This window comes from Nelumbo nucifera, chromosome 1 (genome assembly GCF_055504915.1).
Source record: "Nelumbo nucifera cultivar China Antique chromosome 1, China Antique-T2T, whole genome shotgun sequence".
Taxonomy (NCBI): Eukaryota; Viridiplantae; Streptophyta; class Magnoliopsida; order Proteales; family Nelumbonaceae; genus Nelumbo; species Nelumbo nucifera.
Window position 1 is genome coordinate 93540823 of NC_142649.1, and position 17603 is coordinate 93558425.

General features: G+C 38.1%; 1 protein-coding gene across 12 annotated transcripts in view; it reads right to left on the reverse strand.

Annotated features, from left to right (window-relative positions):
* The window catches only part of LOC104605507 (type IV inositol polyphosphate 5-phosphatase 3-like), a 54100-nt gene that overhangs the window by 23883 nt on the left and 12614 nt on the right, over positions 1-17603 (reverse strand). For 2 of the 12 annotated variants that reach the window (XM_088888989.1, XM_088888992.1), the window contains 6 exons: positions 13429-13534; positions 13119-13272; positions 12917-12973; positions 12268-12349; positions 12019-12123; positions 10856-11729 (listed from right to left, as the gene is read on the reverse strand). In XM_088888989.1, the coding sequence (XP_088745115.1) occupies positions 10856-11729; positions 12019-12123; positions 12268-12349; positions 12917-12973; positions 13119-13272; positions 13429-13458 (1302 nt within the window). In that variant the 5' untranslated portion in view covers positions 13459-13534. Of the gene's footprint in view, positions 1-10855; positions 11730-12018; positions 12124-12267; positions 12350-12916; positions 12974-13118; positions 13273-13428; positions 13747-17603 lie in introns of those variants that run through there. The other 10 variants (XM_088889021.1, XM_088889025.1, XM_088889006.1 and 7 more) reach the window with 10 other exon arrangements.

A 17603-nucleotide genomic window follows, 5' to 3' on the forward strand; every position in this document is an offset into this window, starting at 1 on the left:
CGTGAGGATAGCATCACCTCAAAAGCGAATAGGGACATTGGAGGTAAACATAAGACTTCTAGCCACCTCCATGATGTGCCTATTCTTCCTTTCTGCAACCCCATTCTGCTGAGGTGTATGAGGGCAAGAGCTCTGATGGATAACCCCATTAGTAAGAAGGTAAGATGCCAATGACTTAGCAAAGTATTCCTTTGCATTATCAGATCTAAGAACTTTAATCTTGACATCAAACTAGGTTAGGATCATTTGGTGAAAGTTTTGGGTCAGGGCGGGAACCTCATCTCGTGAACGCATAAGATAAACCCAAGAAAACCGGGTATGATCATCAACAAATAACAAAAAATATCTGTACCCACCCATAGAAGGAATGTGATATGGCCCTCAAACATCCGTATGCACAAGATCAAAAGGACGATTACTCCTTTTATTACTCAATGAATAAGAGTTTCTACAATGTTTAGCAAACTCACAGCTTTCTACAATGTTTAGCAAACTCAGGGAGAGTTCTCGTAGGAAACAGACTCTTTAAGGACCGAAAAGACAAATGACCCAATCGGTTATGCTTTGGCATAACCGAACTCACACTCTGGGAAACAAGTGACCTCTTACCCACAGACTCTTCCCGACGAGAACTCTCCCTGAGCAGATAGATCCCATTCGTCTCACGGCCAGTCCCAATCACCTTCTTCGTCTCCAGGTTCTGAAAAAGACACCGGTCAGGGAAGAATGTTACTGAGCAGTTCATGTGTTTGGTAATACTACTGACTGAAAGGAGGTTAGTATCAAGCTTAGGAACATGTAAGACAGAAGACAAGGAGATCGTATCTGATAACTTAATGTCCCCCTTCCCAGAAATAGGAACCAGGGAGCCATCAGCAATAGATACTTTATCCCTACCAGATGACAAATGGTAAGAGGTAAACAGTGAAGGCAAGCTAGTCATGTGGTCGGATGCACCTGAATCTATTACCTAACAAGGTTCAGTAGTACTTGGAGCTGAGGCATGGTAGGCTGAAGCTAGAGTAACTGAATTTACGGTTGTAATCTGACCACCCATCTCAGAAACACTGCCATAACTGATGCTTCCAAAGCTGCCTTCTGCCTGATTTTTAAACTCCATCTCGGTCAAGTCTTAAAACAACACTTGGACTACCAATCACAATCAAAAACAGTATAGGCCTGATCTGTATTCACAGTGTATGTGCACAAAACTGGGATAACTCTGATCTGAAATCAACTAACAAACACAACATTGGCTGTCCGTAGAGCTCTAACCCCTTTAAGAGAGTTCAAAAACCCCAAAAAAACTCTGAAAAACAGCTTAGAAGGAGGTCTGATTTGCCTTTGCAGAATTAGGGTTTTAATCAGTCCTTAAAGTGATCAATTCAGTTGCACAATCTAATCAGTACTGTATAGATAGACTTGCAGTAGGGTTAATATGAAACCCTAGAATCTGATCAATGCTAACAATAAACTTGAGGACAGCTCTACAAGATTCAGTCCAGCACTAGGGCTTGCCGCAAGATCACTTTCAAACTTCTAGTGCAGAAAGAAACAAGGCTGGGACAGTTCGGTGTAAAACAGTAGGGTTTTAATCACAGCAGAACAGTAGGGTTTGCTGTAAAACCCTAGTGAATCGAAGAGATGAAAACCTAGAACGGTTCAGCCTTCCTCTCCAGATAGGTCCAACCTATCTTTTCTTAGAAAAGTAGATGACTTACAAGAAAAGAATTGTTCGCTGCCTTCTAGGGTTACCCGAACCCTAGTCTTCTCTGATCCTTCCTGACCACCAATACTCTGCAACCATAACAAAACTTCCAACAGCTGCTAGCACTTCTGGCGATCTCCAAGAATCAGTCTGTGAACTCCACCTTTTCAGCTTCTAGTCCTAGGAGATTCTCATGTGGTCGGCTGGTATTAGACTCACATAAGAAACCCTAACTTGGCTCTGATACCATGAAGATGATCAAGACTGCTATCAGTCTTGGACACTAAGGAATTTCAGGTTCGAACAGAAGAGAAAGTGAAGAAGAAAGAGGAGAAAGATTAGTGAGAGGGTAGTAGAACACAGGTTTGAAAGGAAGGACAGATTCAGAATGATCTGCCGCCGCCACTTCAATTTAATATTTATATGTTATGCTAGTTACATGAAAGGACATATTTGCCTTTGGTGTTTACATCATAACACTTAACAATATAAAAAAGCTGAAAAGTAAATAACAGAACTAGAATAACAGAATAACATAACAGATAGACTAGGTATATTCTACCCTACGGACAGAGTGGCCCCACAGCTGTGGGGCCCACATCAGTTTCTCTACAGTACGATCATGTTGAACAGGATTGTTAACAATATTTATGGTTGCTTGATTGTCACAATATCATTGGAGTATCTGTTTGGATGCCCATCTTAGTCGATAAGGTCTTCAACCAAAGTAGTTTAGAAACTCCATGAGCCATTGCCTTGTAAGTCCCTATTAAGGAAGGTATTTTTCACATCCATTTGATATAAAGGCCAAGAGTAATAGGCAGCAAGAGACGTGATCACATGAACAGAGTTCATTTTAGCAACTGGAGCAAAGGTTTCCAGATAATCAATGCCATAAGTCTAATTGTACCCTTTGGCACAAGTCGAGCCTTGTACCTCTCAAGCCATCTGCCTTGTGCTTAACAGTGTAAACTAGGAATGGCAACAGGGCGGGTATGGGGCGGGGCATCCCTTCCCCATCCCTGCCCCGTGGCTAAAATCCCCTAACCCATCCCCGCCCTAACCCCGGTATCGGAGTAAAGATTCAACTCCCATCCCTGGCCACATTGAGTAGGGGAATCCCCGACATGTACCCGCCTTGCTACCATTGAACTCGGGGACGGGTAATCCCCGACATACCCGCCCCGTTGACTGTAACTCCAAAATCTGTTCTACTCTCTTGCTTTCTTTTCATTTAACTAAGGTTGGTTTGATGCTGCTGTCAAATCTACAAGATGACATCAATAGATTGTTTTCTAAACACTAAAGATTGGTTCAGTTATAAACACTAAATATTGTTTTCTCGTATCAAATTTTTATTTTATTTTATTGAACCTGTTTTCAACCTTTCATAATTTCATTCAAAGTTTAATGTTATGGTCATTGTTGGAGTCATGGAATGCTTTAAATAAACCATGTCTTTAGATGAAAATGGCACAAGGGATTGAAGTTCACACAATAACAAGCAGGAAATCATTAATCAATTTCAAAACTTGTAAATGATAAAATGATTTTGGAATAATCATACCACTGCAAAGAATGATTCTAGAATATGGAGTGGCCGAGTAGAGGGAAAAACAGAGAGGACGGCGGTCTCAGTGTCTCATTGCTGCTATGGCGGTCGGTGGGCGATTTGAGACTAAGAGAGGGAGAATGGGAGCACAAACCCTCCTCGGCAGTTGATGGCCGAATTGTGAGAGGGAGAACGAACTTTCATTCTCCAGTGGTCGGTGAGCGAATTGTGACTGAGAGAGGGAGAATGGAGCCAAAAGCTGAAAAGCACAAACCCTTCCCAACAGTCAACGACCGAACTGAGACTGAGAGAGGGAGAACGGACTTCATTCTCTGGCGGTCGGCGGGAAAACTGTGATGAAGTGAAGTGAAGTGAAGTCTGAAGAAGAAGAGGTGAAGTCGTGAAGATGAAGTGATGACGGACTGTAGTCTGTGGTCTGCCAAACTAAGAAGAAAGTGGCCGAGTAGAGGGAAAAACAGAGAGGACGGCGGTCTCAGTGTCTCACTGCTGCTATGGCGGCCGGTGGGCGATCTGAGACTGAGAGAGGGAGAATGGGAGCACAAACCCTCTTCGGCAATCGATGACCAAATTGAAAGAGGGAGAACGGACTTCATTCTCCGGTGGTCGGTGAGCGAATTGTGACTGAGAGAGGGAGAATGGAGCCAAAAGCTGAAAAGCACAAACCCTTCCCAATAGTCAACGACCGAACTGAGACTGAGAGAGGGAGAACGGACTTCGTTCTCCAGCGGTTGGCAGGCAAACTGTGATGAAGTGAAGTGAAGTGAAGTTTGAAGAAGAAGAGGTGAAGTCGTGAAGTCGTGAAGATGAAGTGATGACGGATTGTAGCTTGTGGTCTGCCAAACTAAGAAGAAAACAAAACCTAATTCAGTAACTTACAAAATCTATATATATAAGGGCATTAGTGTAATTTACAATCGGGTTTGGGAATTTATATGTAGACCCCATTCCCGACCCATCCCCATTTTTTATCAGGGAAAATCTACCTTTTTCAGGTCAAGTCGGATCGGGGACCTGGTTTTGTGGGTAAACTTGCCATCCCTAGTGTAAACCCACTTACACCCAATAGGAATCTTATCCTTGGGTCAAGGAATAATCTCCTAAGTATAGTTCTTTATTAGGGCCTCCATCTCTTGGTTCATAGCTTCCTTCCAATGAGGGTACTGAATTGCCTCTGTAACACTGTAAGGGATGGAAACAAAAGAAACGGCAGAAATATAGGCACGATAGGAGGGTGAAAGAGCATCATATGACACATAGTTAGTAATAGGATACTTGTCGCATGTCCTCTTCCCTTTTCATAAGGCAATAGGAAGATCAAGGTTAGGATCAATAACAGAATTATCAGGAGACTCAAGATTACTTGAGTTCGAGATATCAGATTGTCATGAATGTAAAACGACCAAAAAACTAGGAAAGTGGAAAAATAAAGGGAGAAGAAAATCTCCCAAAAATTGTATAGGGCTTAGAAAATTACGGGACCACTTCTTGTCACTCCCAAAATGTAAAACAACCCAAATGGTCTAGGGTTTGAAGAAGAAGAAGAAATCATGTTCTCAAGCATTCTCAACAATTTCAATGGAAAGAAATCATGTTCTCAAGCAAATGCATACCTCTCATGGTTCACGGGTCGGTCCACGGGGAAAACCTCCTATTTTCCCTTGTTCCTTCCTGCTCCTGATGAACCTATCTTGGCGCCTCTGGTGATTTGTTCAAGAGATCACCAACTCTCCTAACTCACTTCTTTAACTGAATATTCGATATCCTCATTCAATAATGGTGTCTCCTTAAATAGGAGATTACAAGAGTCCTAATCTTAGGGAGTCTCCTTGCTGAATAGGGAGACTTCCAATTCTATCTTGCTAAGGATAAGATAAGCTAATCCTAATCTGATAATCTACTAACAAGATAAGATAAGAGCAATAAGATAAGAACAATAAGATAAGAACAAGCAAGATGATCCAATCTAATCTAGATAAGGCTGTTGTTGCCGAACTGGGTAGGATGAGAATCATTGAATCATTACTGCTACTGGCGGTGGGTCAGGTTCCTGTTGTTGCCGGCGGCGACGGTACGTCTTCCCGAGGAATGCGTCCATAACATTACTCCCCTCCTGGACTATGAGCTTGTCCTCAAGCTCGAACTTCGGATATGTGGCGTGGAACTCTGCCAATGGGATCCATGTGGCTTCGGCCGATGGTAAATTACACCATTCCGCCAAGACTTCAAGAATTCCACGATTGAAATGAGAGAGGGTGACAGCTTTAGGTTGGGGAACCAGTTTGCCATCTTTCAAGGGTGGCAGAGAGGGGACTTGGTCCGGAGGAACACCCGTAAATGGCTTCAGCAAGGAGATGTGGAAGACATCATGAATCCGGCTGGTCTCTGGCAATTCCAGCTGGTAGGCCACACTGCCAATCCGTCGTAGAACCTTGAAGGGCCCATAGAACTTAGGGGCCAGCTTCGGGGCAGCCCTGTGGCACAAGGAGCGTTGCCGGTAGGGCTGGAGTTTTAACCAAACAAATTGTCCTAGATCGACTGACAGTTCCCGGTGGTGCTTGTCATAGTTGAGCTTCATGCGGAGCTGGGCCTGCTGTAAGCGAAGGTGGACGTCGGCTAGGAGGGCGTCGCGTTCTTGTAAGGAGTGATCAATTGCTTCCAAATGAGTAGAACGGGCTCGTAGGACAGCAAGCGGGGAGGATCCTGGCCATAAACGACGCGAAAGGGAGTCATGCCGAGGGAAGAATGGTAGGCTGTGTTGTAACAGTACTTGGCCCAAGGGAGCCAATCCACCCACCGTCGCGGTTGATCGCCTATGAAACAACGGAGATACATCTCAATTGTGCGGTTGACCACTTCCGTTTGACCGTCGATCTGTGGCCGATAAGCTGATGAGTAGGCCAGGGTGGTGTCGTGTAGCCGAAATAACTCCTTCCAGAAGGCACTAGTGAAAACCGGGTCCCTATCGCTGATGATGGATTCTGGTAACCCATGTAAGCGAAAAACATGTGTAAAGAAGGCGAGGGCAACTGAAGTGGCACTGTACGGGTGTGAAGAGGAATGAAGTGGGCGTATTTAGAGAAGCGATCGACTACCACGAAAAGAACTGATTTGCCACCTACCTTGGGTAGTCCCTCAATGAAGTCCAGGGAGATGTCGGCCCAGATCCGTGTCGGAATGGAAAGGGGCTGAAGGAGGCCTGCCGGGTGTAGGTTTTCCCATTTATGTTGTTGGCACGTGGAGCAATTCTGGACAAAATCTCGAATAGAAGTCTTCATACCTCGGCAATGGAAATCAGCCCGGACGCGGTGTAGTGTTTTCTGAACGCCTTCATGGGTGGAGTTATGGATGTTGGTGATGATGGTGGGAATCAACGGGGAGTCTGGCAGAAGATGGACTCGTCCCTTATATAGTACCAACCCGTCTTGAAGTGACCAATTGGGGTCGGTAGTGTCAGACTGGATCTTCTGGACCAAGAGCGACCATTCCGGGGACTGTGGTGCTGCCTTCTTAATGTCGTCAAACAAAGAGTTCCGGGGTTGGGAAATGCCACACAGAGCCATCGCGTCTTCATCTCACCTAGACAAGGCATCAGCTACGCGATTTGAGGACCCCGCCTTGTATTCCACCCGGAAGTCGAACCCGAGCAGTTTGCTAACCCAATGCTGCTGAGGGGAAGTGGTGAGACGTTGCTCTAATAGGTATTTGAGGCTGTAATGATCAGTTTTGACGACGAACGATCGCCCCCACAAATACGACCTCCAGTGCTGGACGGCTCGGGCTAGGCCGATTAGTTCGCGCTCATAGGCTAGAAGCTTCAGATGCCGATCGGCCAGTCTGCGGCTGAAGAAAGCGACCGGGTGCCCTTGCTGCTGTAATACGGCCCCGATACTTCGAAGGCATCGCACTCGATTGTAAATTCGAGGGCGAAATTTGGTAATTGCAAGACTAGGGTGGAAGACAGGGCATTTCGCAGTGTCAGAAAAGCTTCATCGGCTGCGACGTCCCACCGGAAGGAATTTTTCTTTAACAAGTTGGTTAACGGGGCCGCCAATAATCCATAGTTCTGTACAAATTTGCGGTAGTAACCCGTTAATCCGAGGAACCCGCATAAGGCCTTGGCTGATTGAGGCTTGGGCCATTCTTTTATAGCCTGAATTTTGGAACTATCAACTGTCACACCCTGCCCATGGATGACGTGGCCGAGATAAAGAACCTGTCACTCCCCGAAGGAGCACTTGGACCGTTTGAGGAATAATGTGTTGGCGTAGGAGCTCGAAAACGGTCCGCAGATGGTGCACATGCTCAACCCATGATTTGTTGTAAACGAGGATATCATCAAAGAAAACTAAAACAAATTTGCGTAGATGGGGCTAAAAGACCTCGTTCATTAATGACTGAAATGTGGATGGGGCGTTGGAGAGACCGAATGGCATGACTAAAAATTCGAAGTGGCCATGGTGGGTGCGAAAGGCAGTCTTCTTCACGTCATCGGGAGCCATGCGAACCTGGAAATACCCGGATCTGAGGTCCAACTTAGAGAAATACTGAGCACCATGCAACTCGTCCAGTAGTTCGTCCACAACAAGAATAGGGAACTTATCTTTGATCGTCTGGTCATTGAGTTCTCTATAGTCAACACAGAACCTCCACGATCCATCCTGCTTCGCCACCAACAGAACCGACGAAGAGAAGGGGGAGTGACTTTTGTGTATGATTCCTTGTTTCAGCATCTCTGTACACTGTTTTTCTATCTCGTCCTTCTGTAGGTGAGGTAGCGATAAGGCCGGACAACGACTGGTGCTGAACCCGCCACCAAAGGAATGCGCTGAAGTCCCATAAAATCAGGCCTAGGGTAATTAACCATTTGACCCCAAGAATAATATCGAACCCATCCAATGAGAGTACAAATAAATCAGCAAGAAACAATTCAGAATTTACCTATATCGGCACATCCTTACAAATTCCTGGACTGTGAACTCTCTCACCATTTGCGACGGCTACCTGTAATCGTGGCCGGAGTTCCATTGGTAGTTTCAACTGAAGGGCGGCATGTTCACTTATGAAGTTGTGTGTGCTCCCTGAATCGACGAGAATGCGCACCGGTTGACCTGCTATCTGTGCCTGTAACTGCATGGTCTGAGAGGTTTTAATACCGATGATCGCATGGAGAGAGATCTCTGGCTCAAATATGACGGGTTCTTCTCCATCCTCCTCTTGTTCATCGATGAGGAGGCAAAAAAGCCTCTTGCATCTATGTCCTACCGAGTAGAGGTCATCACAGTTGAAACATTGGCCTCTCGCTCGGCGTTCTGCCATTTCTACCCTGGTCAAACGCTTAATGGGTGGAGCGGCCATGTTACTACCTGTACTTGTCACTGGTCTAGAGGCGGTGGTTGTGTGAGATTTCAGTTCCCGGCTGGTAGCAGAAGAGGGTGCCGTTGTTGCTGATCTTGGGGGTACCCATGAGTTTGGTGGATGACCCACATTAAAAATTCCGCGGCTGAGCTGCAGCTTGCACTCGAACGCGCGGGCTAAGTTCATGACTGTGACCAAATTTGGGGGATTCTGCATCTCGACATCCACCCGCAGGGGTTCTGCTAGCCCTACCGTGAACATATCCACTTGCTGGTCGGGTCGCACGGAGGATGCCCTCGCTTGGTGGGTTTGGAACTGTCGCTGGTATTCAGCCACTGTGTCGGTCTGTTTAAGGTTAATCAGCTCGCCTAGGGGGTTGCTGGTCAGTGGGGGTTCGAACCTAAGAAGGCAATAGGACTTAAACTGGGGCCAACTGAGCCCAGGTTCTTCTTGCTCTAACCGATAAAACCAAAGTTGTGCTTCCTCTATTAAGTGAAAGGCGGCTAGACTTACCTTATCCCGGTCATCTGTCCGTTGATTCCGAAAAAACTGCTCGCAGCGATACAGCCAGCCTAAGGGGTCTCCGTTGCCGTTGTACGACGGGAATTCCAACCTGTGGTACTTGAGGATGACTGCGGCTCCTTGGCTAACAGACTGCTGTTTGCCGGAAGACTCTGGAAGATCTGGTCGGCGGCCGTTAGCGGCTGTCCCTGCTAGAAAGGAATAGCTCCATCAGACGTCGCAGCTCCCTCACTTTGTCTTTGATCTCACAGACTTCGGAGCTGGTCTCCACGAGTTGGTGCTCGAGGTCGTGGACCCTGGATGGTAGCTGTTCCAGATCTCCCATGACGCCTTGCTCTGATACCAAGTTGTTGAGGGCCCGGGAATAGGATCTCGTCACGGGTCGGTCCACGGGGAAAACCTCCTATTTTCCCTTGTTCCTTCATGCTCTTGATGAACCTATCTTGGCGCCTCTGGTGATTTGTTCAAGAGATCACCAACTCTCCTAACTCACTTCTTTAACTGAATATTCGATATCCTCATTCAATAATGGTGTCTCCTTAAATAGGAGATTACAAGAGTCCTAATCTTAAGGAATCTCCTTGCTGAATAGGGAGACTTCCAGTTCTATCTTGCTAAGGATAAGATAAGCTAATCCTAATATGATAATCTACTAACAAGATAAGATAAGAGCAATAAGATAAGAACAAGCAAGATGATCCAATCTAATCTAGATAAGGCTGCTGTTTCCGAACTGGGTAGGATGAGAATCATTGAATCACTGCTGCTGCTGGCGGTGGGTCAGGTTCCTGTTGCTACCGGCGGCGACGGTACGTCTTCCCGAGGAATGCGTCCATAACAGTTCATGACCTATCTAACTACTTCTTGAGTCCCTTCTTGCTTCTAACTTATGAAGGACTATTGCTTTAAGGAAAAGATCATTTAATGCACATTGTAAAAGTGGGAGTTCATTCAATAGCCAAACTCACTAATTACGACTACATCCAACTTGGTGCAGCTATCTCCAGTTTCCCAAAGTTAAATTTGAATGGGCTTTCCTAGACATCATATCCAAAAAGGTAGATCCAACCAGGCATAGGAGGAACACGTAAAAGCTTACTCTTCATACCCCTTCTCCAACACCTCTAGAAAGGATTTCAGCATCTCAGTTAATTGATCATAGAACTCATCTGAGAATTAGTTGCTCTATTTCCCTAGGTTATGATTACTGACAAATCATACTCAGGTTCTAGGACTCTAGGACCTATTCTATAAGATTATTAAATCCGCTGCAGCTTATAACCAACTACTTAGTGGCATTTTCATAGCTCTATTTTTTTTTCAAAAAGTATGAGAAAGATTGGTCTGAAGTGGGTAAGGCACATCAAAGATCCAAAGATTAATTTCACAGAATCATGGAGCAATTTCTTTAATGCAGTTTATAATCTTGTGGTTAGGCCACAAGTCACAACAGTGAATCAAGAATGAATTTTTTGCTATATACAGGTTAAGGCTGTGATTTTGAGTCCCAGTAGAGATGAATGATCCAGACATTATAGTTTGATCTTAAAATAATCAAGACATCTTGTAGTATTCAATTCAAAATACATAAAACTTGCATGCAAATATGCAATACAATGAAATCCATGAAATACAAATTGCTTAAAAAATGCACCTAGCTATTAGTAGTTTTCTCAATAGAAAAAGAAGAAACTGACCTTGTTACCAATGTAACCCATAACACCAACGCCAACAGTAGATACCTTCAGGTTTTGAATATGTCTCCTCAAGCTTCTGCGAACCCATATAGAAAGGAATATCCCTACCATTTGCTTACTTACTATTCTTACAAATGGTGATCTTTTCTTCTGCTGTAATAAAGGTTCCCGATCAAATTTTGCAAGCAAAGCTGTCTCTGATAACCATCTATAATTCCAATTCATAGATGTTGACTTGAAAGAATAAGGCAGCCTCAAAGACTTAGATGCTCCAAAAGATTTAACTGATTTAAAGGGAGTTTGTTTATTGAAAACATGCTTAGCTAGCAATTCCATTGGGGGCTCTGGCCAGCTCAAACCAATCCTTTCTCTCCCACTAAGTGTTTTGGCCAGTTTTCCTTTTTGTTGGGAAAATGATGCTTCAGAAATTCCAATAGAATTCTCTACAGAGAAACAATTTAATCTATCCAATCTCTTTTGTTTAGGAAACTGTTTCTGTAAATCATCAACCATGGATGATCCTGCATTAGCATGTCCAGTCTGATTTACAGCTGTCATATCATTTAACTGGTTTGTACTCATGGTGGGTCCATCCACAATTTCATCAAAATGATCACATTCTTTATCAACTGGCTGCTCTATCTCATCGCTATCACTATCAGTTTCAGGCAGTATTTCATCTTCAATATCTGGGACTCCAGCTGATGGCTTAAACCTCGATGGAGAAGGAGGATCACTATAACACTTGAACTTTTCTCTAACTGGTGGAATTCTATTCAATGTTTCACGAATGATACTCTCCCATTTTGGAACTGGGCGACTATCCTCAGCGCCAAAAATGTTCCCAGCATTTAGTGGGACAATCTCTTGAAAACTGCACTAATAAGGAATTATTATAATTCTAAGTCAAACACCACCAAACATAAAGTTTGAGTTTTCAGACAATAATGTTGGTGAAATAACTAGTGGATGAACAAATAGGGAAAAAAACTCCATTGTCTAGAAATTCCAAAAACCCTATCATTAAAACATTTATGCATGTCCGAAAAAGTTAGGACAACTATGCTGAAGAGAAGACAAAATGCTTGCACAGGAACAGTTTATCATCTTAACAAATAAAATCAGAGTTAGCAGAATTTTGGAAAATAAATTCCAAAATTTACCCAAGCACATATATATCAGCAGGCTTATCCATATCTAGCCAATCTTTGATATCTAGATCATCAGGTGGAAGTTTCCCTCCAACATTCCATGTCCCAATGCAAATCCTAGAAAGAAAGGAGAAGAAAACCTATCAGAGTATGGATCGAAGATTGACTAAAAAAAGTACTAAGACATACTTGTAATTGGAAAAAAAAAAGAACACTACAGTTTTTGACCCAGCTTCATCACACATGAGAAGAGCAACCTACTTGAGTTCTTTGGTGTCTATGTATTGAGACCGAAGGGTCTCTGAGTTCTGTCTCCTCAACCTGGGAAAAGTATCAGAGGTCCCTACAAGTTAAATCCAAGAAATTATTGAATGGAAGAATGTGACAGTATGACAATTCTGCATAAAAATGAATAAAAGGAAACACGGAATTAAAAAAAAAATAACGATAAAAGACTAAGCATATCCCCAATAAAGAATACGAAGCAAAAAAGTTACCTTATAAAGAAAAGCAGACACATACATGGAATAATAATATTCATGCTAATACCTTCAGTAACAAGAAAAACAAGAAAGTGTGCAAGGAATTAATAATTTCGTAGGAAATTCTCACTTTTCTCCATTTTCTCGTTTATAATTAAATTTTAAAGTTGCTTCAAGTGTTATAAACAATATTCTCATAAGGATTAAGGACTTGCCTTTTGGTCATTCACTTAATAGAGCTAACTTTTTTCTCCCCCTTCAAGTAAAAACCAACTCATTCCGAAGGCCAGGTTGTAGAGAGAAAGAAGGAAAATGGTTGGGGAGTTGGGAATAGTTTTCCTTTTCACAAGGAAGACCAAGATACTTTTACTGCTACACATATGGGTAACCAATAGAAATAAAAATAAATAAATTGATATGTACATTACCATTTGGATAGAATTGAAATTCATTCCCTTTCTTGCCCCAATAGGATTCTGCAAAAACTATCATATAATCAACGTTTATACATCTTCAAACACGAAATTCAAGAAAAAAACCGAATAAAGGGTCATTCAAACTCGAGTTCCTCATACCAAAACAGGAAAAATGACACCCAAATTAGGTTTTCTTACTGTTTCTTCTCCTCACCTTCGAGATCAAAATCGTTGTCGCTATCTTCGTCTGTATCTGCGCTGTAATCAGAACCTTCCGTGGTAATGTTGAGCCACTTCCTTAGAACAACTCTGGGCCAGAAGAGCTGTAGGCACGAGCAACCGAAACAACAGAGTTCAGCCCAACTCCACTGCAATTTCCCGATTAATATAGAAAAAAAAAAAGGAGACAAAATCGTCCAAGAAAAATTAGTCAAAGCTTCAAAGAATCCCAAAAGAATGAAGGAAACCCAGATGATGATGGTTTAGAAAAAGAAGAAAAAGAAGAAGAAGAAGAAGAAGTGTACCTCGGATTGTTTTCTCGGTGACTGCTTCATTTCTGCAAGAGAGAGGGAAACACAGAAATCGAGAGGGCAATAAGCACACCCCCAGTTCTCTCACTGTCAATATTAACTGATCCAGAGAAAGGATCACAAGCAGTTAAGCTTAAGCGAGAAGAGTAGCAGTTGTTGAAGATTGGACTCGAGAGGGGGGTGTGCAGGTTAACAATAAATAAGCGGTTGAAAATAACGGCCATGGGAGGAGGTAGATTGCTCGTTAGATTCATTCAAAGTCTCAGGCTCTCGGGGTTCTCAGCTCTCAAAGAGTGCCGCCGAGACGCTGAGTGAGACACGCGCCCTCTTTCTGACTTTCTCTTACCAAAAACTTCCATTTACTTTTTCTTTAAAAAAGGAAAAATTACTAGTAACTACCATCTACTTTGACTGATGACACTTAAGGGCCCGAAATTTTACTCGCGACAGAAAACTACTCTATATTTTCATATTTTAATATTTAACTGGTGAATGACCCCCGTATTAAGTACGGGAAGTTCATTATATATATATATGAATAAACATTAATGATTTCATATATATATGAATAAACATTAATAATTTTTAGTACCATTTTTTATTATTGTTTATAAACTGTCATTTCTTAAGACATTCATACAGTTTACGGCTCCACATAAATTGACCCTTATATGTCAAACTTGTAAAATTATACGGGTCACTAAATTCAACTTGAACCATTTATTACTTTAATTTAACCATTATTATTATTATTATTATTATTATTATTATTATTATTATTATTATTATTATTATTATTATTATTATTATTATTATTATTATATTTTAGTATTTAATTTAAAATTTTTGTTATATAGTAATAATATTAACTAAATTTGTAATTATTTAAATATTTACTTAAAATATTTTTTCCAACTAACTATAATTATTATATAATAGATTTTTTAATTCATATTTTGCATTTAGAAACATTAATGATTTGGCTTAGCAATTTTAATGATTGTTAATAAATATTGATTCTTATTTAAGGTTTAATTACTGTATTCGGTAATTATTATGGGGCATGCTTTGAATAAACATTGATGATAATTGATGATTGTTATTTTGTTTTTTTATTATTTACTTAATTAAGTACTTGATTATTATTATTATTATTATTATTGTTGTTGTTGTTGTTGTTGTTGTTATTAATTATTTCTATAAATAATTGATTGTTATTATTATTTACTTAATTCAGTAATTTTTGGCAAGTAATTATTTGTTTAATTTGAATTATTTCATTTTTTAATTATTTATAATAGATATTTAAGGTAGTCTATTTATTTGATTTAAGAGACTTACCATGTTTTATCTAGACAATGACCCCAAACCAAGTAAGGGACAAGTACAGTATCATTTAATTTGAAATTTACTATTTAACAATAAAAAATCAATGCCCTATTGAGCAACCCACCCCCAAAAAAAGTATCAATAACTTTGAAATCATTAATCTATTTATAAAATAGTAAAATTAGATGGATGTTTAAAACAATATCACTAATACTGCTTAATATTTAGGGACATATGAATGGATAAAATGCATTTAAATAATATCCACTCAAAGAGGCAAAGAATGAAGAAAATCATTCAAAGAGCTGCTAAGAAAAACAATCCATGCCAAACAACATTTGTAGATGCATCCATCCTCTGAAATACGAGAAGAAAAATATATCACGTATGGTTACAATCAACTAATAATTTAATCAGGACTCCAAAGTCCATCCAACAGAGGAAACATGAAAAGAAAGGAGAATAATGAGACCATTCTAAGTATGGAAGTCACCTCCAAGTTAGGTGGCAATGTTTCTTTTGGTCGATCATGGTTACGGATTTTAAGTTTAATCTCCCCACAGTGCACGTAGACTGGCTCGAATTTATCTTTAGGAAAAAGGTAGGGAAACATGCACATAACAAAATGGTATGTTTGAATTATGGGAATTGGGAGATAGAAATAAGAAATGTAGGTTGAAATTATAATTTTGGGCATGTTGATGTGTCAAATTCAAGTCAATTAGAATACTCATAGATTTTTAGTTCATTCACTTAGTAGCAATTTGAATATTTTTTTATTGCATGTCTTTATTGAGTAATATAGATTAATAATATATTAATAATTATGAAATCAGTAATAATAATAAGTATATTATTATTACTATTATTTACTAATAATATATTCTTATTATGTGTGTATTGATTTTGAAATCAGTAATGTTAAATTATCATTATTATTATTATTATCATTATGAAATGATTAATTTGTTATAATTATGATTTTTAGATAATTCCTGAAATAATAATTGCTTTTATATTTCTTTTAGTTTAACAGTAATGGATAATTGCAAGTTTATAATTTAACTTTAATCATATGAAATATTTATTGGAGAATAATAATAGTATTAATTATAATTAATAATAATAATAATGTAAATAAGTAACACTACTTATATATTTATAAAATAATTAATATAAATAAAAAATGATTTTATACCGATTAATAATTAACATTATTAAAGTACTTATTAATTATCATTAATTAATTAACATTCCGAAGTAATAATTATCATTATTATAATTAAGGAATTAATTATCAGTAAGTAATTATAATCAGTAATTAAATTTTATCAGAAATCATTATTATTAGTAATAATTAAGTATAATTATTGATAATAATAGTACAAATATATAGTTATAGTAATTAATATAATTATTAATTATAATTACTAATAATAATATAATTAATTATTTCATATAAATGTATGAATTATAATTTCTGCTAATAATTCTCATACAAATAATTAACATTAAATATTTATTTTCAAAATAATTAATATGAGTTTATATAAATATAAAATGATTATTTTTGAATTATTAATTACCATTATGAAAATCGTTATTAATTATCATTCCGAATTAATAATGAGAAATATTATCAGTGATTATTTAATATCAGTAATTAAGTATTAGCATTAATTATCATAAGAAATTATTATAAGTAATTAATTATTATCAGTGAGTTATTATTATTAGTAACTAATAGCTGAAATTAATTAATTATTATTAGTACTCCTCCCTTTCAAAAAGTTGACTCATCATCAATGACAACATCTTAATAAATACATAATTTGATAAAAATAGGTAAATATCATTAATTTATTTTTTTTATCTTTTGAAAAACTGAATAAGAGAAAAATAAAATGGTTAGCATTGCAAATGAAAAATTATTTGGATTTTTGTAAAAAAAAATTATTGAACATAAAAAACCAATTATTCAAAAATAAAGTCTTTAATCAAAGAGTATTTAAAATTATTTAGTAAATAATAATTTTAAGAAATTAAAATTATTAATTAATTATCTCTCCGAATTAAAATGGGTAATTTCAGCAAATAATTTTAAGTAATTAAAATTTTCTATTAACATTTTTTAATAATAATCAGTATTATTAATAGATTAATAATTATGAATAATAATACGTGTATTATTATTAACTAACAATATATTCTTATTATGTGTGTATTGATTTTGAAATTAGTAATATTAAAGTATTATTATTATTATTACTACTACTATTATTATTTTATTTTTATTTTTATTAAGTAATTAACTTGTTATAAATATGATTTTTAGTTAATTCATAAAATAATATTTGCTTTTATAATTCTTTAAGTTTAACAATATTGAATAATAGAAAGTTTTATAATTTAACTTGCACTAAATGAAGTATTTATTGGAGAATAATAATAGAATTAAATATAATAATAGTATTAATTATAATTACTTGCAACAATAATAATGTAAATAAGTAACACTAATTAGATATTTATAAAATAATATTAATATAAAATGATTATATCTCAATTAATAATTAACATTATGAAAATACTTATTAATTAATTAACATTCTGAAGTAATAATTATCATCATTAGCATTAGTAATAATTAATTATAATTATTGGTAATAATAATAATATAATTATATTAACTAATATAATATTATTAATTATGATTACTTATAATAATATGATTATTTCATATAAATGTATGAATTATAATTTTTTATAATAATTAAAATTAAATATTTATTTTCAAAATAATTAATATGAGTTAATATAAATATAAAATGATTATTTCC